The sequence below is a fragment of the Myotis yumanensis genome, unplaced genomic scaffold (genome assembly GCF_028538775.1).
Source record: "Myotis yumanensis isolate MYYU_CA2020_CCGP unplaced genomic scaffold, mMyoYum1.0.hap1 SCAF_13, whole genome shotgun sequence".
NCBI lineage: Eukaryota > Metazoa > Chordata > Mammalia > Chiroptera > Vespertilionidae > Myotis > Myotis yumanensis.
In genome coordinates, this window is record NW_027223764.1 from 20,768,325 (window position 1) to 20,792,004 (window position 23,680).

The following is a 23,680-nucleotide window of genomic DNA, read 5'->3' on the forward strand; positions in this document are numbered from 1 at the left end:
CGCTATTCTAAGCCACGCAGGGCAGAGCTGTTCTTTCTTTCTCTGAAGATTGCCAGGATGGTGGCAATAAGCTGGCGTTTACTGAGTGCTTACTATGTGCCAGGCACTGCACTCCAGCCTCACATGGACTATCTCATTTAATCCTCACAAGTGCCCTCTGAGACCAATGTCACTATCATCCCCATTTTACAGATGAGTAAAGTAACATAGAAAGGCTCAGGGCAATGCCCCTATGGCAACTTAAATGGCGCCACTATAGCTGATAGAGCAGGCCCACAGCAAGCACCCTCCCCTACCACCTCCAGGACACTCCCTGACTAACGCAGGCTCTAAGTCCCCTGCTCCATCTAACAGCGTGGGGAACACATATCCTCCCATGGACAGTGTCACCGCTGCGTGAGAGGACAGACTGGATGATGAGGGAGCAGCCTTCCAGCTGACCTACCCTTGACACACCCCCTCATGAGAAGTGCTGGCACAGCCCCAGCTGCCTCTCCCTAGGCCTGTGCTCACTCCTGTCCCCTTCTGCTCAAAGGCCCTTCCTATTTTATTTTCCACTCCTCCACCTGATGGCCCACCAGACTGCTAAGGCTGCCTTATATGTTTTGTGGTGGTGGTTTTGGAGAGAGAGGAAGGGAGAGGGAGAGAGTGAAACATTGATCAGCTGCCTCCTGCACACCCCCTAGCATGTGCCCTGACTAGGAATCAAACCAACAACCTTTTGGTGCACGTGACGATGCCCGACCGAGCCACACTGACCAGGGCTGCCTTAATACTTTTTAAAGTGAATAAGCTCATCTGTAAAAGCTGCCAGGACAAGGTCCTGCTGCTTCCCTGCCTCTCAGGACCCCTATGGAGCTGCTGGGCTCCTCCACACCAGGGGAAGCTCCTGAGCTTCACAGAATCCCACTAGACCAGACCAGGCTGCAGCATGCTGCAAGGAGACCCGGCAGCTAAATCCGAGTTGCACGTGCATGGGGCTGCCACATAACCTAACTCCCTAAGACAGGGTCTCACACTCCCTTCTTCACTGCCCCAGGCCTACCATCTGGAGGCATAGCTCCTGCCCAGCCCTGGTCTGCCAAGTGCCACGCTGAGCCTTTCCCAGCCACTGCTTAACTTCCCTGGACCTCAATTTCCTTACCTGTAAAATGGGGAGAAGTACAGCACCTGCCTCATAGGGCCACTGTGAAGATGAAATGAAACAATGTGTGTAAAGCACTTACCACAGTGCCTGACAACCAGTAAACACCCGCCACACCCCAGCCTTCAAGAACTACTTATACCCCCATCTCACAGCCAATCCTCTTACCGGCTGGCTCTCAGCCTCACCTAGGGCAGATCCGTTTTTGTTTTCTCAGAAGGATTAGCTAAAACCTTTCCATTCTAAAGCCTGCATTGCTTAGTTTACTGAATTCTGGTCCCAACCAACCCCAGCCCCCACAATTTGGTCACAAGACAGAGCCCCAAGTCAATCCAACAAACATGTGCTGAGCCTGTCCTGTGCAAGGCACAGCTTTCCTCCTCCTGCCCCCGGCTCACACCCAGACTTCGCCTCCATGCCCATCCACCCCTGTGCTGCAGGCACAGCCCAGGCCTGCACACTCGGCCAGCACTGGGGGGATCGGCTCTCCGGCCTTAGGGAGAGGGTGAGCGCAAGGACCAGGTCAAAAACAAGAAGCTTGAGGCCTTTTTATTGATAATTCTCCATATACACAGAAGTCCTTTAGTTCCTCTCCAGTGTAATAAAGCACAGGGTACTTAACGCTCATCTCTGAACAGGACAAAGGAGTCTGAGGAAGGGGGACACCAAGGCCTGCCTGGTTCCCCAGGGACTTGCCCCTCACCGGCCTGGAGCAGGCCCCTGTCTTCCCAGCCCAGGCTAGACTGTTGGCCTGGCGAGAAAGCTGGTCTAGAATGGCCCTTGCCTCCCCAACCTGCCTCCTGGGTCCCTGCTTAGGGTGTAGGAACATCTCCACCTCCTATGGGCTCTGAGTCCCAGGACTCCAGGGAAGCATCCTAGGGCCAAAGCCCCCATCCTCGGCCCATTGTCTGTGCCATGTTCCCAGGAACCATGAAATAAATAAATAAATACTTCAAAAAAGCAGGGCAGCTCCAGCGGAGGGAAGGGGTGCCTGAGCCCGCTCATGGCTTAGAGACACACAAAGCCCAGAGGGCACATAAATGCATGTGAAACTGCTGGAGAGAGGATGGGGACCCTAAGTGGCCTTGTCCCATAACTAAGACTGTTTTGCTGGAGAACAGCCTGGAACCTAGGACCCAGCTCGGCAAGATCACATGCTTCCCAGGCCCCCAAGGGCCAAGGGCTCAGGACCTCTGCTCCGGTCTCACACTACATGGGACCATGGGACGAGGTGCTGGGGAGGGGAAATGCAGCTCTGAGCCAATGGAGGGGTGCCCGAGGCTCTGAGCAGTGGGAGCAGAAGTGACCAGAGTGCCTGGCATCTACCCATCAGGGCTGAGGGCAGCTGTGAGCCGAGATTCTGCACGTCAAGATTTCTGCAACGTGGGGCTGAGGTCCTTTGAGCTGCTGGGACTCCTACATTTTGCTCTGATTAATACAAGGGCTCTGCCAGGCCCTCCTAGTCACAGCCTCCTCTGGGGGAACTTGGGAACTTCAACCCTGTTTCTAGAAACACTTTTGGTCTTGTTAGCCTAAAAGTGTTGGTGGGCAAATAATGAGATCCTGGTGCCTGGAGGGACATTCACACAGCAGAGCTGGGGCATGGCACTCCCACGCCTGAGCAGACTCTCGAGGCAAACGTCTTGGCCCAGTACCCCACGGGAGGAGGAATCTCTTTTCCCAGTTTCTGATCTCTGGTCTCAGAGTATTCCCAGCTTTGGAGAGCCTCCCTGATCCTCAGAGACCCCAATGGAGACCAGGAGTGGCTCTCTTCTGCCCTCTAGCTTATATTCCCTGCCCAGGCCAAAGTCCACTAACAGCCCAGGACAGAGCAAGGCAAACATATCAGACCCTCCAGGGGCTCCTCTCCCCTCTGTTGACCATCTGCAGGAGTGGGGAACAGCTCCAGAACCCGGCTGGACACAGCAAGGGCAGAGAAGGGAAGCCTACCTAGCATTCGGGCCACATTTGCCCAGCACACGCCACACAGGGCTAGGGGTAGGGAGAGTGGGGTCTACTGCTGGCCCAGGGACCGGCGCTTGCTCGGATCCTGTCCCCTCTTCTCACTTGTTCAAGGTCTGGTTACACGAGGCACACACAAACACAGTCTCTCTCTGGGCTTCGGGGGCTGAAAAGGGGGAAGAACTTGGTGAGACATTTCCTCATGCCCTTTGGCTCATGACCCCAACTACCAGAACCACCTCCCCAGCCCCCAAAGCCCCACAGACCACCCACTGCTCAGCCCACACCCTTGCCAACCCAGCTCACTAGCCTGCCCTTGGAGACATCTTTTCATGGGAACCAGGGACTTTGGGGGTGACCATGCCAACAGCAGGCCTCTCCCAGGTGTTCTATGCATTAGAAATTACTTTGCCACCAACTCAACACCTTTAAAAATGTTTTTTAAATAAAGTGCCAGAAGAAAAATTTCCAAGATGTTTTAACAGTGGTTTTCTCTGGGTGATAAGATTACAGATTTATTTTTCTCTTCCTACTTCTTCTGTATGGTAATTTCCAAAACTTCCAGTATAAGCACATGCTACCTGCATGACTGGAAGGAAAGACAAAAACCCTTGATTCCTCATTGTAATGTATTACAAGGAACTGTGTGAAACAGGCTCCCTTTCTAGAGCGTGCATATGCGTTTATCCTATGTGCATGTGGAACTCTGCCTTCTGCTCATCTGTATGTTGTTTCGTTTACAATAATAATGTACAGCTTTTACAGAAGGAAAAGACATTCTTCTTTATTTTATCAGAAGTATTACCAAGGCAATGAGGAAAAGAATGAAATTCAGGATGGTGGTCTCTGGGGAAGGCAGGCGTGGTGTTGGGAGCCCAGTGGTGTGGCTAACGCTGCTTTAACTTTGAAGTGTTTTAACTTCAAAGAAGCTGTCACAGTCATTCATTATCACCCATCATAATTTTGATAGATCATATATATTCTTTTGTGTTTTTTATTGTTAAAGGTGATGGAGGAGATGTTACTACAGGCCAGACCAGGATCCCAAGTTCCCTTGACCTAACACTGACCCCTCACTCCTATCCCACAGGCAGCACCTCCTCAGAGGTGGGAACAACCACGCCCTCCCACTGCCCTGACCCTCAGCCGCCTGCACCACTCACCTGTGGCCCCCATGGAAGACTTGGGCACCTTGAAGGAGCAGCACCGGGAGCAGAAGCTATTTCCACAGTTACTGCAGCTCCGCTGCCAACAAGAGCCAAGGTCAGTATGCGACCCATCCCCAGCCCCAGGCACCCGGAGCCCTCAGCACCCCCTCCTGCCCACCCACAGATCCCACCCAAGGATCCTGGGACATCTGTGGACTGGGGAGGTGCCCAGGTGGGGCAGGACCGAGACCCAACAGGGAACCCTCAAGGAGACTTACCCTCTTCTTCAGCACTGAGAAGGTGGCCGAGCAGCCTGTACAGCTCCCTGAGAAAGAGGCAGCAGCTCAGCCTTGAGCCTCTCAACTCTCACCCGCTCCTGAGTCTTCCAAATGGGGACTCAAGACACCAGCCCAGACTCCTTGGCTGGGAGCAGTGAGTAAGGGAGCAAAGTCCAGATCCAGAGACAGAAGGAAGGGAGACTACAGAGCTGCCAGTCCCTATACCCTCCTGGGGCTTAGAGGCCCCACCTGCAGGCTCAGCCGAAATAGAGGAGCATCCAGCAGAATGTGCCCCCTGGAAACCACCCGAAGCTGAGAAGGGTCACCACCCTCTCTGTGGTCCAGGGTGGCACTTCTGGAACCCAGTTCCTTATCTTCCCACAAGCTCAGTAAGGACAGAGGGATAAGAAGTAACCCACACTCACTCAACAATCCTGCTCTGTGGGTCCCATGGACACCGCAGTACCCTCACTCCCGTCACAAACCCATACCCACAATTCCAAGACTTTGGCCCTGTGGCCACGGTGCCCCTCCTTGTCCCTGTCCCGACTGTACCGAAGTTGTTGGTGGGGTACCGCTTGCGGAGCCGCTCTGTGAGCCGCGACACCTTGCTGCGCAGCACTTCATTCTTGCTCAGGAACCCGTTGTCGTGCAGGGCCAGCTCGTCCTCTACCGGGCACGGGGCACCCTCCTCCTCCTCCTGTAGGAACAGCTCCTTCCAGTCCCGCCCACCTGGTGGCAGGGCTCCAGGGCCTGCACGCAGAGGCACCCAGCACAGCGGACCCCACGAGGTGTAGTGACTGTGGCCACCCTCCCCCTGCCTGGCCCCCGCCCACCTCATCAAGGCTCCTACTTACCAGCACCACCAAGTGGGTCTCCTGCTTCCCGAGGTGCAGGGGAGAAGAAGAAAACAAGGAGAGAGACAGCAGGAAGGAAGTTGCTATGAGGCAGCCCCCAGCAAAAGGAAACACTCAAGTGTTACTCTGAGTTCTGTTCAAGCAAGTCCCAAAGGGTGACATCAACAGAGGCCCCCATAAAAGGACCCCAGCATCAAACAAGCTTGGGAGGAGCTGTGTCCTGTTCTTCAAACTGGGTGAGACTGATTAAGTGGGTCACTCTTTTAACAGAATAGAACAGAACAGGAAAGAAAAGATCCCTTATGATGCATTTGTTAGGAAACTTGTTTCAGTTAAGCTTTATCCATATTATAAACATAAGTGTGAACTGGGCCAAGATGTGCATGTGTTTCTTACTGTGGGTTATAAACAGAAATGCTTGAAAGCACCACCACCCAGATTCAGAGTCTACAATCGTGTATGAAAGTCTCAGAGAAATCTTTCAGTGGTTGAAAAGTAAATGGACCAGGCTGATGTAAAAGTGAATGGGCTAGGTGAAAAGCACAGGCCTGGTGAAAACGCCCAAGACCCCATTTCTTATGTCTCAATTTCCCACTTTGAAAGAGAAATTATTTCCTACTGTAAGAAAACAATAGCGCAAATGTAACAAAATGACAGCTGCCACTAGGACTCAGTGACCAGGGAACATGAGGAGGGGTGGGGGAGGGGACTGTGTGACTTTCTAAAAGGGACAGTCACTCCTCAGCTACATGGGCCACTGCAGACTCAGGGCTACCAGAGCTGCTGAAAAATTGAAAATCCACAGTTTTCACTGAAATCTCCCCATTTTTAAATATTGGCTCAAAAAATATAAGGTGTGTATGCCAAATAAAACACTATAAACTATCAGCTTGAACTACTGTCTTAAAATCGGAAAAACTGTTTAACTTTCTCTGACCTAGAACTTGGCCATGCAACCACTTTCTCCAACCTCCTCTCCCTGCCCCCCAAAGAGGCATCTTTCAGCCCTCATTCTGCCTAAGAGTAGTTGGGGACCAGGCAGTGCCCTCCCCCAAATCTGCCTTCCCCACATCAAAGGTGCCAAGTCCACATCTGCAGCCAGTCCCCAGCAGGGCATTCCCAGAGGCTTCCAGAGCCATCCCTGCCCTGGGCAGCCAGGACAGGTCACTAGATCAGCAACAGGACAGGCACAAGTTCAGTGGCCCCCTTTCACCCACTGAGTTTGAGCTCAGAGCAAGTTTCAGCATCTCACTTGGATATAAGAGAATTTAAGAACCCAGATTTGGGATGTGAGAAGCCACATAGCTCCAGGACCACCCAATTTCTGGCCTGGTCAGTAGAGGGTGCTGGGGAAAAGGGCCACCCACCTCAATCGCATCTTTAAATTCCTCATCAGGCTCAGCCTCCTCGGCCTCCTCCACGCTGCCTGGCGTGAGGTCCTGGGAAGAGAGATTTTATTGAGAAGGAGGAGTCGCAGCCCTGGCACCTAAGGCAGAGGCCACCTCCCCTGAGCCAGCACTCAGGTTTCCCAAACTTCTATTCCTGCCCCAGAGGAAATGGCACAACTGCAAGAAAGAAGGAAGTCATGGGAAAGAGGCGCTCTCTGACCTAGCGGGGACAGGGAGATGGGACCAAGACCAGGATGGACCTGTGGTGGCTTCAGCACAGGGGTTGAGAGCATGGACTCTGGAACCACAGGGCCACCTGAATCTTGGCAACACCACCCTCCAGCAACCACTGTGCCTCGGCCTTCTCCTCTGCAAAGGAGAACAAAATCTCATCCCCAGAAATACCCTACGCCTCATGGGGTTAATATCTATAAAGTGCTTGGAACAGCAGAGTACTCAGTAAAGCACAGAGTAGCTATTATTATTACAATTATTACTATCAAGCACTTCAGAGGGGATGAGGCCTAGGGAGAAACAGGAACTACATAGAGGCCAGCCCAGGAGGTATGTGCTACGAACAAGCCGGTAATAGGAAGGTGCCGGAACCTGCCCACAGCAGGCTCTGCCCTGACGGTGGGGGACGCTCACCTCTGTGGGTGTGGGCGCAGGCGTGCAGTCTGGCAGAACGCCCTTCCCTCCAGCATCCGGGGACGGTGGACTCTGGAAGGTACCCTCTTCCTGGCTGGATTTCATCCGCCGCTGCAGACATGCCCTATACTCAGACACCACTACCAGGGCAAGAAGAGTGGGATGGGAGGCAGAAACAGGATGGAATGAGTGGTGCTTTGGGGGTATCCATTTCTGCTGCTGGCTGCCTCTTCCTCCAGCATCCCACTCTTGCTGCAGGAAAGAGTCACCCTCCTAATTCCAAACAAGTCACCTAACCTAACCTCATAAAAAAAAGGAGAGATACCACCACCCACCCTATGAGATTACTGTAAAGAGACTAAACGTAGTAAGTGCTTGATAAATTAGGGATTCTGTAGTTAATTACCCAACCACACCAAGTAAAATAAATATAGCAATCAGCCAAACATATGTAAAGGCCCAAGCGTCTATGACTCAGGGCCTCTCCAGCCTGCCTCACTGCTTTAGAAGCCAGAGGGCAGACAGGGACTCTGGGATCACACAGAGATGTGGCAGCAACTCCAGGGGGCTGTGTCCCGGAAGTCAGGTGGCAGCACTGGGAAAACATCCCTCCCTTACCTCCCAGAAGCCACCATATCACCTAAGCAGTGATTCACCTGCTTCAGAAAGGCAGAGGAACCCCTACTGTAGCAGCCTCCCCTGTGTCCCACCGAACATCTCAGAGCAGCAGAGCCCAGGGGAGCCCGCCTAATGTGGTGCTGCCCCCTTGTGGAAAGAATAGCAAATAGATGATCAGCGATAGAGACAAGCAAGGAGCCCATCTGTCAGGCTCTCCAGGGCTTACCTCGGAAGAACTCCACGTTCCCTAGAAAAAGTGTGCTGTTTAAAAGGGCAAGGACCCAGCACAGAGGCAGCAGATACAGCATGCAGACTGTGGCCAGAAGAGCTCCATAGAACCTGGATTGACAGAGGAACCACAGGATCAGAAATTCCTAAGACCGGAAGGAAACAATTTGGAGCACCCAGCATAGGCCTCGGGCAAGAAATAGCACTGGGCAGTTAATAAACTGACAAGATCTGCTGATCAAACAAGTGGACAATAAAGCAAAGTGGAAGGCTTGACAACCACCAACAAGTCACTGGTTGCTAACAATGGATACTGGTGAGGCCGTTGCAATGGCTGAGGCTGGGGCCACGTATACTGGTTCAACGCTCATCACTCCTCAGGCTCTAGACTCTGAAGTCTAGAATAAGACAAACTTGGGTTTGCATCCAGCTTTGCCATTTCTTGCTTTGTGCCCTTAGGCAAGTCCCTTGGTTTTTCTGAGTGTCACTTCCTGCACAGGTAAAGTGGGGATTAAAATAGTGCCTGCCTCCTAGAGTTATTATGAAGAGTAAGACAATATAAAGAGTAAGACAATACATGGCAGGTGTTGAGCACAGGGCCTGGCACAAGGGGGAAACTAAATAACTATTAGTTGTCATTATTATTTATATATAAAGGACCTAAAGAACATTCCTTCCATTTGATCCAGTAGTTCCATCCTTGAATTTATTCTAAGAAAATATTTTCAAAAGCTAAACCCATACAAATGTTCACTACAGGGTTAGTAATAAAAGTAAAAATGGCTAAGTGTAGAATAGAATGATTCCATTTATCATAGCATATGCACCCTCGATATTAATCTGTAAAGAGACTAAACCACACCAAGTACCCAACCACACCAATAGAATGTCCAAAAGTCATATGGCAACAAAGAAAACCACTGATGATATATAATGGTAAGTGAAAAAGAAAAAAAAGGGAATCTCACATACGTTACGAAACTATAGAGTATATATGCACATGACCAACTCTAGAAGTCAATCTAAACATGGTATCAGCCGCTATATCAGGGTGGGAGACAACATAGTGCAGTGATGGCGAACCTTTTGAGCTCAGCGTGTCAGCATTTTGAAAAACCCTAACTTAACTCTGGTGCCGTGTCACATATAAAAATTTTTTGATATTTGCAACCATAGTAAAACAAAGATTTATATTTTTGATATTTATTTTATGTATTTAAATGCCATTTAACAAAGAAAAATCAACCAAAAAAATGAGTTCCCGTGTCACCTCTGACACGCGTGTCATAGGTTCGCCATCACTGACATAGTGAGTGATTTTTCTGTTATTAAAATATATTACCATACACAAAGCAGTGCATTCCTACCCGCTAGCCTCTCTTCCCCTGAGTTAGGGGCCCTGGAGCCCTCAAGGCAGCTGGCTTTGCCTGGGGCTCAAGTTACAAATTCCTCCAGGGCAGTGGGAGTGGGAGCAGAAGGGCACTCACTGTGAGGACACGGTGGGGTTCTCCCAGCGCAGCACCCGGTAGGCAGCTTCACAGGTGCAGCACAGGCGGCGCAGGAAGGCCTCCAGCTGGATCAAGCTGCAGACACAAGGGACGTCTATGAGCCACACGCCCAGCCCCACTCACCCAAGGGATCTGACAGAGCTCTGGGGCAGCAGAGCCTGGGACTTCACAGGCACAGCTGCTAGGGACGGCCAGTCTCTTCAAACCCGAGGGAGGGGCCGGAGAGCTCAGGAGAACATTCATACAGTTCAGTCCCCTTTTTTGGAATCCCTGCTGAGGTGGAAATAGAACAAAGGTTCCTGCTCTGGCCTCTTTCTAACTACTGCTATGAGGCCAGTTACTTACCTTTACTTAAGAGGGCTGCCGTTTTCCTCTATAAAATGAGGAGTGGGGTACCCACCTCACAGATACTCTAGAGCTGTGAGGATAAATGACAGGAGGTAGACAGATCAATGTGCCTCCACCTGGTGTGTTAAGGCAGACTCACTTGGAGAGCTTTTTTTAATGGATGCACCACAGAAGCAATGAGCACAAGCTGTACAATGAGCATCCAGGCCTTGGTTTCTGAAGGGCTCCTGGGGAAAATGGCTGATTCTAGAGCCAGGGCAGGGAAAGTATAAGATGAATTTGAACATCATTTAGTCCCATAAAGGAAGCACTCAAAAAAGATGGGGGCATATCGAAAGAACACAGAAGCCAGTTCAAAAGAGACCCTACTGGCCAAATCTAGGACAATTTGAGATCAAAATCTGTAACAGTAACACATTATAAGCCATTAAATTAAGTTTAAAAATCTTGAGTTCATATTGATAATAAGTAAGAATTACAGTAGAATGCCAGCTAATAATGACAATTACAAAATCACCTTTGCAATCATCATAGGAATAAACTGGTGAAGGCAAGACTCATCAATGGATTTAAAAGTAGGTAAATATTTGATAAGGAACAAGGTATTTACTTGTGTACCCCCCTCAGATTACTAACTCTAAAGAGTGAAAGGGTCATCTTACCATGGAGAAACCTTAACCAAGGGATCAAAGATACTACCTCCCATAACAAGACAAACTGACATCACGTACCTCCTGACGCAACGCATTGACAATGACATGTCACTTGTCATTTCCTGCCAACAATGCACAACCTGAATCTAATCATGAGAAACTAGGTAACCCCAAACTGAGGAAAATACCACAAAATAATAAGCTTGTTCTATTAAAAAGTGTCAAGGTCTCGAGAAACAGAAGTCTCTGAGGAACTACTACAGGTTACAGGAGACTAAAGGGACATAAAAATAAATGCGATGTGTGATTTCTGGATTGGATCCTGGATCAGGAGAAATTTATATAAAAGACCTTATTAATACAAGCGATAAAATCTGATTATGAACTCTGTATTAAATAATAATACTAATGTTAATGTTATCAATGTAAATATCCCTAATTTTTTTAAAATATATTTTATTGATTTTTTTACAGAGAGGAAGGGAGAGGGATAGAGAGTTAGAAACATCGATGAGAGAGAAACATCGACCAGCTGCCTCCTTCACACTCCCCACTGGGGATGTGCCTGCAACCAAGGTACATGCTCTTGACCGGAATCGAACCTGGGACCCTTCAGTCCGCAGGCCGACGCTCTATCCACTGAGCCAAACCGGTTTGGTAATGTCCCTAATTTTGATTACAGGACTGTGGCTACATAAGAGAATGTCCTTGGCCCAACCAGTGTGGCTCAGTGGTTGAGCATCAACCTATGAACCAAGAGATCACGGTTCAATTCCCGGTCAGGGCACATGCCTGGGTTGTGGGCTCAATCCCCAGTAGGAGGTGTGCAGGAAGCAGCTGATCAATGATCCTCTCTCATTACTGATGTTTGTCCCTCTCACTTCCTCTCTCTGAAGCCAATGGAAACGTATTTTTTTTAAAAAGAGAGAATGTCCTTGTTCTTAGAAAATACACGCTGAAGTATCTGGGTAACAGGCATGATGTTTGTAACTTACTTTCAAATGGTTCAGGAAGAAAAAATAGTGTAAAGAGAGACAAATGTAGCCAATGTGGCAAAATGTTGATAATTATTCTGAGTAAAGGGCACATGAGAGTTCTTTGTATTATCCTTGCAACTCTTCTGTTAGTTTTTGTTTGTTTTGTCTTTTTACTTTCACAACCTCATTTTAATTAGTCATATATAGGCTTACTAACTACAATCTATACCCTAGTAAAGATTGAACTATACATTCCAGTTGACTTTAGGTTAAAATCATTTCAAAGTAAAAGATTAAAAACAAACAAACAACAACAACAACAAACCGATATTCAAACCCCACTCCAGATAACTCATACTTTCGGGGGTGGAGGAGAGGGGCTCTGTTTGTAACTGTTTTTTGGCTGCCCAGGGAGGGATGAGGACCCTGCGGTATGTCAAGAGAGCGCAGTTCAGGGAGGGCGCACCAAATGGCAGCTGCCTCTGAAGTGATGTTAATATTATGCACCTGGCTTCTGGTGCTGCTTCAGCACTACCAGCTCTGTCACACCTAAGAAGTGTCTCCATAGTGCAGTGAACACGACTAATACTTACTGAACGCCTCCTGGGTACTAGACACTCATTTAATCTGCACAACCACCTATGAGGTAAGCCTATTATTATCTCCTTTAACAGATGAAGCAGCTGAGGCACAGGAAAGCTAAGCAACCTGCCCAGTGTCACACAGCAAGTAAATGTAAGAGCTAGGATTGGAACACGGCTGTGGCTCCTGCATGCACACACTAAGTCAAGACCCTAAACCAGCGGTTCTCAACCTGTGGGTCGCGACCCCTTTGGGGGGTCGAAAGACCCTTTCAAAGGGGTCACCTAAGACCATCGGAAAACACATATTGAATATATAATTACATATTGTTTTTGTAATTAATCACTATGTTTTAATTATGTTCAATTTGTAACAATGAAAATACAGTTATAAAGTAGCAACAAAAATAATTTTATGGTTGGGGGTCACCACAACATGAGGAACTGTATTAAAGGGTCGAGGCATTAGGAAGGTTGAGAACCACTGCCCTAAACTCTCTCGAGTGGAGAGAAAACAAGCTGTGAAACCAGCTGGATCTGGATTCTCATCCCAACTCCGTCCATTTCTAGCTGTGAAAGCCCCTTTCCTCATCCATAAATGAAGGATAATAATAGTAGCTACCTCCCAGAACTATTAAAAAGATGAAAAGAAATGGACATCTGTGGTTTGCCTAATACAATGCCTGGCACACTCAGTGTGGTGGGAGGTGTGACTGTGACTGTCCCTCACCTCCCTGGCTCCTTCCATACTCACAAGCACTTCACCTCGGCCACAGCCTCGGGGCGAGACAGTCGAACTCTCTGCAGGTCCTCCTGCCTCACGCTATGATACTTCCTCCGCATGAGCTCAGACTCCGGCAGCCGTGCCCGGCAGACCTCCTGCAGGTAGCCCAGAAGGGCGGGCACTGAAATCACCAAGGCACCCACTGAGTACCACGCACCTGTGGGATCAATAATACTGTAGGTAAACAGGTAGCAAGGGTCAGGCGTTTCACCCACCCACATGTCCACATGCTTGCTCCCTCACCTCCTCCAGGGCTCTGCCCAAGAGGCCTTCTCTGATCACTCCATAGAAAACAGTGTCTCCCCCCTCACTCTCCAGCCCCTTGCCCCAGCTTTATTTTACTTCACAGAACGTATCATATGACAGATTATAGGTATGGTTGTTGTCTCTTTCACAAACGTAGACTGTTAAGGGCTGGGCCTTTGTCTGTCTAGTCACTGCTGTAGCATCAAACGCATGTTTTTAATATTAAGAAACCTACACTAGCATACAATAGGTGGCTCATGCCTGGAGTCTGGCCACTGGGGCTTCCGGATGACCGACATTCTGACCTTTGGACCACTGGGGCAGATTGGAAACCTTCCCTTTGACTTTTAGGGTATCCCAGACCACCGTGGACTGAAAAATGGTAAGGCTGAGAGAAAATCCAAAGGAACTCTGGTACCCTGGAGGCAGGCTAATAGAGCACTCGCTGGGCACAGAGTAAATGCTCACTAAATATCTGTTCTATGAACTAATTTACTTTGGAAATACGTTCGGAAAAACCTAACAGCCTGGGAATGCTATCTGAGTTCAATCAGGCAAAGAGCCCCACTGAGAAGCAACAGGAGGCCTTATGTGAAATGGGTTTATTTTCAACCCACCGAGACCATCTCTCCATAGAAAACCAAGGAGACACTTGAGAAATGTGGGTTCAACAGAAGAAGGAATACGTGAGTCAAGGACCCAGCTCCTCAGAACAATCTGTCCCAGGTCCTCCACTCATTTCCCCTGAGGGCTCAGCTGTTTTGTTGTTTTGGGTTTTTTTGCAGCCATCTGCCAGTTTCAACAAGAAAAAGAGCTGGGTCACAGCACACCTTGTCATAACAGTTCCCCTGGAGACATCACTACCCAGGACCCATACTGCCACCCACCTGTCCACACATCTACCTCAAAGGCATCACACTAGACTCCTTACTGGTGGTGACTGTCCAGCAACCCCTGCTGGGCTCATTTGCTGAGCCACAGAAAATCAACAGATGTGGCAAAAATCCTCCTCAGCTTACCTTTCTGTCCCCTCACCCCATATCATGCCCCAAGTGACCCCGGAATCAGCTTGGAAGCCAAAATGGAAAAAGCATTCAGTCAAGAAGGAAACAATAATAATAATGACGACACAGAAGACCCCCTGACCTGCAGGGACTATAATCCATGTCCCCCAGTGGATACCTAAAACCGTGGATAGTACTGAATCGTACATAAACTGTTTTTTTCTATACATACATGTCTATGATAAAGTTTAATTTATAAATTAGGCAATTTCACAGACAGAAGATTCGTTCTTTCTGTAGAGCTTACCAACCTCAGCATACTTGATTTTCTTAAGTCAAGAACTTTCACCTTTTCACTTACAGGAATTACTTTACAGTTTCTCTCTGGCATATCGAAACTGCCAGCACCACTACTCTTGTGCTTTGGAGCCTTTATTTAGTAAAAAAGAGTGTTACTTGAACACAAGCACTGCAGTACCATGACAGTCAATCTGATAACCAAGAGGTCTGCTGAGTGACAGGTAGCATATACAGAGTGGACACACTGCAAGGGGATGATTCTCATCCCCGGAGGGACAGAGAGATTCCATCAGGCTACTCAGACTGGCACTCAATTTAAAATGTATAAATTGCTTATTTCTGGAATTTTCCATTTAATATTTTTGAAAATATTTTTAAAGCCTATGCTAGCACACAGTAGGTTGACAGTGGACAACTGAAACCATAGAACACACAACTGTGGATAAGGGCGGACTACTGTCAGGTATTGGCTGCTTACTCTGTCAGGCACTGAGCTAAGTGTTATACACAGATCCTCTCATTCCCTACAACTACCCTCTGTGGAAAACACTGTTATTATCCTCCCTTTAGACATGAGGAAAATTAGGTATTAGGGCACCCGCCAACCCAGCCAGGATTCTAGCCCAGAACGTGTCTCTCCAGAACCTGTGTTCTGACAGCATGCAGACACAGAGGAAGGCCAGCTCCAGGGCAAGACCAATGGCTCCTTCACATGGGGCTGCTTTTCGGAATTCCTCCCCACATTCATTCACACACAAAAAACCCGGCCCCTGGAAGCAGTTCTTACCCTCATTCAAGGTGAGGAACAAGATGTTGAGGCCCAGGCAGGTCAGCAAGGAACACAAAGGCGTCTGCCACCTACAACACAGAGAGTTCTAGTCACTAAAGACCAGCCAGACACTCCTCCAGGTGGGAAGGGGGCGGGGGGGGGGGGGGGGGGGGGCAGGGTGAGCCAGCACAGGTGAGTCATTAAAACCAGGAGCAAGAAGAGGGGGCCTGAGCTCAGGGTGTCAAGGAGAAATGAAAACTGGGTCTCACTTGGACAGGCGACTGGCAGAGGAGTTAAAGTCACATATTAGGCCCTGGGGTGAGAAAAGATATCCTCTTGGAACTAGAAGACCTGTAGCACTATCTCCAAGGAAGAGGAAACATTCATAACATCAACTACTAAGAAACCTAGTGAAGAGTACACTCTCCCATTCTTCCTAAGACAGCATTCCCTTGGCTGGAGCTGAAACACCAAAGATGCCTCACTGGAGCACAGCAGAGCAGAGCAGAGCAGAGCAAACCATCAGGAGCAGGCAGAGCTGTCTAGCCAGAGTGGTGCCTGGCCCGCAGGCCGCCTCACAGCCTGCTGTTTTCATAGCCAGTGCTGTGTTACAATCGAGCTGTTTTGCACTGAATCAAGTTTCCTTCTTCACTGAACCCCAAATTGGAGATTCATGTTAGCACTGAATTGATGCCAACAACCATCTGTTGACAGTTGTTTGTGCAATTCACCCAACCCCCTGGGGCACTCAAAAGAAAAAAAGGAAGAAACCTAGTTAATACCAGTTAACCTATGTTTTGAAAGGTTCTATGGTTCTATTCTCTTTAAAAGGTGACAATGACAAACATTCTTTAAAATTTTCCTTTATTTTTATTAAGATATAATTTACATATAGCATTCTTTTTTACAGTTTCATAGAACATATATTCACTGCACAAGAGTCATCTAATCCAGAAATCAAGAGAACAAAATATAAAGGATTTCTTTGACCCCCATTTGTAACTTTCTCTTATTTCTGCAATTTGAGTTTATTTTATATATGTTATTTCAAAAAGAGAAAAATATCTTAACATATTAAAAAATGAAGACAAAACCAGGGTGTAGCATTCTCAGCAAACATGCCCTAAATAAACAGGAACAGATGGAAGCAAACACAGACCTAACTCCCACCATCACCACCTAATGGCAAAGCAGAAGCCTCCAAAGAGGGAAGAAAGACCAGAGACTCAGGCTGCTGAAGACAAGCAAACACTGCTGGCTGAGTCCCTGATAAAAGACATTTAATAGGGAAAAAGGAGCACAGATGTAGCAATGAAGCTACTGGCTCCTATAGTCTAAAGAGCAGCATCAGCCGGGCTGGCATGACTCAAAAGTTGAGCATCAAACTATGAACCAAGAGGTCGCAGTTTGATTCCCGCTCAGGGCAGGCAGGCCAGGAATCGCCAGTGGGGGGCATGTAGGAGGCAGCCGATCAAAGATTCTCTCTCAACATTGATGTTTCTCTCTCTCTCTCTCTTCTTTCCTCTCCGAAATCAATAAAAATATATTTAAAAAAAAATAAAGAGCAGCATCAGCATATTTAAGGTCATCCATCAGAGGAGAAAAACAAATAGAAAAATAAACAGGTAAGTTACTGACAAGCAATGTATTCAGAACTTAAATGTTGTGTTTTTTGGGGGGGGGGGGCGGTTTGCTCTAATTTGGGTATTTCAGAGTTACTAAATGAGGTTAGCTAATTTAGGTGCTGCTTTTATTTCTTAACAGTTATAGCAAGGAAATGAATGACCTCTCTCTGCCTGTTTCTTAAGATTCAAAACATTCCAACTGTACCACCCTAATTAGGCCTCCAAACCATTTAGTGGCAGCTACCAGGGTAAAAGCAGATTAAAAGCCAAGTCTAAGCCAATCCCATTTCAGAAATAAAAGCATCACACAGCCACTGAAGTCACTTTCATTTCAAAGCCTCTTCCATTCTATCTGTCTTCACTGACACTTTGGACCATCAGGACCTACCTACTGGAGTCACTGGTCCCAGAGGAGAGGAGTCGTTTTAAAAATCTACTGCAGCTGTCAGCTTCAAACCTAACAGCCACAGCTCAAGATTAGGTCCCTCTTCAAAATCAAATCCTCTTTACTAAGAACAGAACAATCAAACACACAAACTAATCTGACAGCCACTTTCACAGAGCAGAGCAGTCTCCCAGTGGTGCAGAGACCACAAGTTCCTGAGGGCATTTTAGGCCTGATGCTTCTCCATCCAGCTTTAATCAATCCCACCACATCCTCAGATTTCTTTTCTTTTTTTTAATATATACTTGATTTCAGAGAGGAAGGGAGAGAGAGAGAGAGAGAGAGAGAGAGAGAGAGAAACATCAATGATGAGAATCATTGATTGGCTGCCTCCTGGGGATCGAGCCAGCAACCCAGGCATGTGCCATTGACCAAAACTGAACCTGGATCCCTTCAGTCTGCAGGCCTACGCTCTATCCACCGAGCCAAACCAGCTAGGACCACATCCTCAGATTTCTAATTTCATAAAGGAAAAACTTCTAATACGTTAGTGCTAAGAACACTAATAGACCAGAGGCAGAAAAGAAGGGCCAAAAAAGGGCAAAACACATACATATATATACATATGTACATATATCTACACTCATACATGCATACACCCACACACATAGTAGAAAACACCAGAGAGCACAGCTCCATGCTCTCCAGAGCCCACCCTCTCCCCTAGGGAAAACTGACGTTCATTCCAGATAGTTGGTCCCACCATGACTATAAAATGAGCCCCTCCTCATACTATCTCACTATCCCTTTCACCAAGAGTAGAGTGATCTAACAATAGAGAACATTGCCCTGGAACATTGACTAGCTCATCTCTAGAGATAATGCCATAAATTAAAGGGGTTAAGGGAAGAATAAGAAAAATAAGGGCCTTAGTACAAAAGTTAAAAATAAATCTCCCACTATTTCCACACTGAGGTAAGAATGATTGCTCAACAGCACACTTAGAGGTTAACCCAACTCAACTCACTCTGCCTTCTACCTGTCTCTCTTGAGCATCTTAGAGGGTTAAAGGTTCTTTATGAGAGTCTAATAAAATTAGAAGCTTCTCCCTAGAGATACACAAGTGCCCACATATAATTTTTCATTCAGTTTCAGGAGCTTCATATGCCCCTAAAGCCCACTTCACAGGTTCCAGGGTAAGAATGCCTGCTGTTTATGTACTCCCACTGAGGTGCAATATTAAGAACACAGGAGCTTTGTAAACAAATATTTTTTTTATTTAAATCTAATCCTTTACATCTACCTTGCAGTTTGCACCATGAGGAAGCAACCAGACATATCTGTGTAGGAAGTTCCCCAGAACAGTGAGCCAAGTCTCTCCAGCAAGTTAGTGTCATAAAAGAAGTTTGAGAAAGACAAGAGACATAGTAACCACAGAGAATGTATAGTCTGACTAGAACCTGATTTGGTCCAAAAAATTGTAAATGACATCCTTGGAACAACTGAGGAAATCTGAATAAGAACTGGGTATAGGAAGATATCATAGAATTATTGTTAATTTTGTTAGCTATGATGTGACTTTGATTATGAAAAAAAAAAAAAGAAAGTCCTTATTTAGAGACAAACAGAAGTATTTAGAGAGTGAAATGGCACATATCTGTAATTTATGCCTTGCCGGTATGGCTCAGTGGTTGAACATTGACCTATGAACCAGGTAACGATTCGATTCCTGGTCAAGACACATGCTCGGGTTTCAGGCTCAATCCCCAGTATGGGGTGTGCAGGAAGCAGCCAATCAATGATTGTCTCTCATCACTGATGTTTCTATCTCTCTCCCTCTCTCCCTTCCTCTCTCTAAAATCAATAAAAACATATTTTTTTAAAATGAAAATTAAAAAAATGAAATATTTCTTATAAAATGAGCTAAAAGGAGAAAAAGACAATTATATAGGATGAAAATCAAAGCAGAATAAGGAAAAAATTGAGATCTATAATCCTAAAGGATTAGGGAAAAAGATACCTGCTTATTCATAGGTATTTGTATTTCTTTAACTTAGGTTCAAAATTATATTCTAATTTTATTATTAATTAGGCTATTATTGGAGGGGGAAAGCCTACTTTAGATATAGAAGGCCCAATATTCAAGGTTCGCTCACAATCTTAGGGTATGAGCTTATTCAACCACAAAGAACAAACCCTAGTGAAAGGCCAGATGGTTCCCAGTGCCTGCCTCTCCCGGGCTGGGCCTGGGACAGAGTGGGCCTGGAACAAGCCCAAAGGCCCAATGGCCCTTCACTAGGGCAGAAAGGACAGCCCAGCCACTGCCTAAATGGCCAGCACAACTACAGAGCAGGAAGACAGGAAGCCCAGCAGGTCAGAGCAACTCTACCAAGTCTGTACCTGAGCAAGTACCGGACACCATCACCTGCGTCCTTCAGGGGTTCCAGGTAGATCTCCAGCCTCTTGTAGGACAGAACCAAGTTGAAAAGATCAAACGTCGGGGACTTGGCAGGGGACTTGGCAGGGGCAGGTGGAGACTCCAGAGGAGCCTCAGGCATCACGCTGGGGCTGGCCTCGGGCCCACACCCCTCACGCTCAGATGACTGCATCCTGTAACCATAACAATTCCTGACATTTGCATCACACTTCCAATGCCGCACGCACTTCTACTTGCATTATTTCAGGTACTGCCTACAACCAACCTGTGAGGGAGGGGCAGGACTATAGGTGGAACGTCCATTTCACAAAGGAAGAAACGAACATTCAGGAAGGTGAAATGAATTTTGCAGATATAAACTCCTGCTCTTCTGACTCTCCCTCTAATGCAGCGGTTCTCAACCTGGGGGTCGCGACCCCTTGGGGGGGGTCGAGCGACCCTTTCACAGGGGTCGCCTAAGACCATCGGAAAACACACATATAATTACATATTGTTTTTGTGATTAATCACTATGCTTTAATTATGTTCAATTTGTAACAATGAAATTGGGGGTCACCACAACATGAGGAACTGTATTAAAGGGTCGCGGCATTAGGAAGGTTGAGAACCACTGCTCTAATGTCCTTTGTCCCAGTGACCCATCGAGAGTATAAACCGTAAAGACCAAGCTGAAGGGAGGCAGCCGGGGGTCTCAAGAGAACCGATGTCCTGAAATATGTTTCTCCCACGGTTTACCGGTTGATTCCTTCGCCTCCTTCAGGTCCTTCGCTTAAGCATCACTTCCTGCCAACACATCCCGTCCGGACTTAGGGGAGACCCTCCCCAGAGCTCCCAAAAAGTTACGCACTCGCTCCAGCAGCATCGATCACACCAACGTGCCACTCCCCGCTGCCTGCCAGGCTACCCTCCTTCCCTTTAAGCTCCATCAGGTCAAGGACTGTGTCTTCCATGCACCACTGTTTCCGCTCACAGTGGGCAAGTGAGTGAATGGACTGCCCACCCTCAGGACCCCGTGCTCCCCTCCGCGCCTCCCCATTCTCTCACGCCTCCCTCTCCCTTCCGTTCTCAACCTTCTGGACCATCCCTGCCCCTTGCCTCCCCCTTTCCTCCCTCGGACCCCGAGGAGCCGTCATCACCTCCTGAAACGCCCAACCTCCCTTCCCCGAGGAGGAGAGCCACCGGAAACGCTCACCCTCTTTCCTAATTTCAAAGTCCTACCCAAACGCTAAGCAGAAAACAAGGGGGCGGGACCTCGGCGCACAGCAGCGTAAACCCATCCCGGGCAAGGGGCTGCAATCCATCGGCGGGGGCCGGGGCGACACCGGGGCCACGGGGGCCCGAACCCCCCGCAGGCCCAGATAGGACGGAAGGACCCCGGGCGGGCGCGAGGTAGGAGCCCAGGAGGTCAGCGCCGGCGGCGGCCTGGACCCCGGCGTCCGCAGCCCTAGGAGCCAGGGGGGCCCCGCGGCCCAGACCGAGGAAGGCCACGCCCAAGGTCGCTGGTACAGCAGGTGGCGGCCCCCAACTCCGCACCGTCGGCGAAAGCGAGGGAGTGGGGAGCGGGTGGCACCTCACCTACGCGGTCGCTGGGTGGATTGAAGGAGGGGCGGGGACGGCCAGGGGGCACTGATAGGGCCGCGGGGCCCCGTAGCGTTCCCTCAGGCCCTCCCCACCCCGACAGCGCGCCTCTCTCCAATGCCACTCAGAAGTCGCAGGTCCGAGAACCTCCTCCGCCTCCCCCGCCGCCGCCGCTTCCTCGCTGCGCTGCGCGGCGCGGCGGCGTGCCCGTGACGTCATCGCGCTCGCCCCGCCTCCGGTCCGCTCCCGGGTTTAGCTCCGCCCACTCCGGCCAGGTAAACGCTCTCGTCAGCACTGCGCCTGCGTGCTTTCCCTCCCGAGCCCCGCCCTGACTTCGCTCTACGCCTGCGCAACATCCCTTCGCCACATCCTGCGAAGCCCTGGGGGCAGGCGTTTCGGAACCGTGCCCCTCGTTTCGCCCCCTCGCCCCCTCCGCTTTGCTCTGGAAGATTCCGACAGGGAACAGTTGGAAAGATGATAAACTGAAGAACTTACGCCTGCATCCTCCTCCCCAACTTTGGCACTTAACTCCCCTCCTCTGGACCCTGCGCCCACGAAAGGCAGAAACCTGTATGCCTCGTAAGCCTGGCAGAAAACACAATTCTGTTCAGTGTTTCCTGAGCAGCTACTGTGCATAGGTGCAAGGGCAGGCCGTTCCCAACTCAATCCACTTCTCTGGTTGTCCAGTTAGTCTCCCCTACAGCACACACCCGATGGTTTTGCATTAATAATAATAATGCTAGCACCTGGCTGGTGTGGCTCAATGGTTGAGCTTCGGCCCATTAACCGGGAGGTCTCCGTTGGATTCTGGTCAGGGCACATGCCTGGGTTGAGGGTTAGATCCCCAGTAGGGGGCGTGCAGGAGGCAACCCATGGATGAAGTTCCACATCGATGTTTCTATCCCTCTCCCTTCCTCTCTCTAAATTCAATAAAAATATATATCTTTTAAAAGTTAAAAAAAAAAATGCTAGCACTTATTGAGGGTTTACCAGCCACCAGGCACTGGACTAAGCTCTCTATAGGCAGTATCTTAGGTAGTCCTCCCCCAACAACCCTATTAGGGTTATCCTCATTTTCAGTTGAGGAATCCGAGACATGTTAAGAAACTTGCCAAAACCGGTTTGGCTCAGTGGATAGAGCGTCGGCCTGCGGACTGAAAGGTCCCAGGTTCGATTCCGGTCAAGGGCATGTGCTTGGGTTGCGGGCACATCCCCAGTGGGAGATGTGCAGGAGGCAGCTGATCGATGTTTCTCTCTCATCGATGTTTCTAACTCTCTGTCCCTCTCCCTTCCTCTCTGTAAAAAATCAATAAAATATATTTAAAAAAAAAAAAAGAAACTTCATCCATGTCACTCAGCCAACATGCAACTGGAAGCTTGATTTGAACCTCACGTGTCAACGGACTCCGGTGCACCCAATCATACCGCCGCCATTCTTAGTTTTAATTTACTGGCCTCATCCTCTCCTCCTCCCCTTCAAGAGTCTCTTAACTTAAGCCAACTGAAGCCCTCCACTGCTTGGGCATTGCCTCGCTCGTGCTGTGAGCTTGCGGAGGAATGCCCTTCCCCCACTCCAGCTTTGGTCCCAATCCAATCTATTTATCTACGCAGGAGTCAAATGTCTGTATTCCTTCCCTGATTGCCCCAGGTGGAAGCAATCGTTTCCCTTCAAACGGCCAGAATGTAGAATAGAATCCCACATACAGTAGTTCCAGATTATGGGGAGTGGGTTGGGGGCTGGGGGCGGAGAGGGGGGGGGGGGTGATATGTTCCAAGACCTCCAATGGATGCCTGAAACTCCAGCGTAGTACCAAGCCCTATATATATATACTATGTTTTTTCCAAACATGCCTATCTATGGTAAACTTTAATTCATAAATTAGGCACAGTAAGAGATTAACAATAATAACTAATAATAAAATAGAACAATTATAACAATAAGCTGTAATAAAAGTTATGTGAATGGGGTCTCTCTCAAAATATCTTATTATACTATACTTACCTTTTCATTTAAGGAAGCAGCTTCTCTTTGGCATATCCAAATCACCAGTATCTCTATTCCTGCATTCTGAGGTCATTATTTGGGTAAAATAAGTATTATTTGAACACAAGCACTGTGATACCACAACAGTTGATTGATAACCAAGTCATCTAAGTGGCTAACGGGCCTGTAGCATATGCAGTGTGCATATACTGGACAAAGGTATGAGTCAC

General features: G+C 48.4%; 1 protein-coding gene across 2 annotated transcripts; it reads right to left on the reverse strand.

Annotated features, from left to right (window-relative positions):
* Nucleotides 1-1,677: 1,677 nt before the first annotated feature.
* ZFYVE27 (zinc finger FYVE-type containing 27) lies at nucleotides 1,678-21,639 on the reverse strand. Of its 2 annotated transcripts, XM_070432561.1 has the most exons (13): nucleotides 21,464-21,639; nucleotides 19,852-20,061; nucleotides 15,460-15,530; nucleotides 13,093-13,279; nucleotides 9,759-9,854; nucleotides 8,270-8,382; nucleotides 7,426-7,565; nucleotides 6,757-6,828; nucleotides 5,390-5,410; nucleotides 5,088-5,232; nucleotides 4,533-4,579; nucleotides 4,270-4,351; nucleotides 1,678-3,272 (listed from the first exon to the last, which is right to left on the reverse strand). In XM_070432561.1, exons 2-13 carry the CDS (start codon nucleotides 20,058-20,060, stop codon nucleotides 3,208-3,210), a joined length of 1,248 nt encoding a protein of 415 aa, XP_070288662.1. In that variant the 5' UTR covers nucleotide 20,061; nucleotides 21,464-21,639; the 3' UTR covers nucleotides 1,678-3,207. The 2 variants fall into 2 exon arrangements, with proteins under 2 accessions (XP_070288662.1, XP_070288663.1); XM_070432562.1 differs by lacking the exon at nucleotides 5,390-5,410.
* Nucleotides 21,640-23,680: the final 2,041 nt, after the last annotated feature.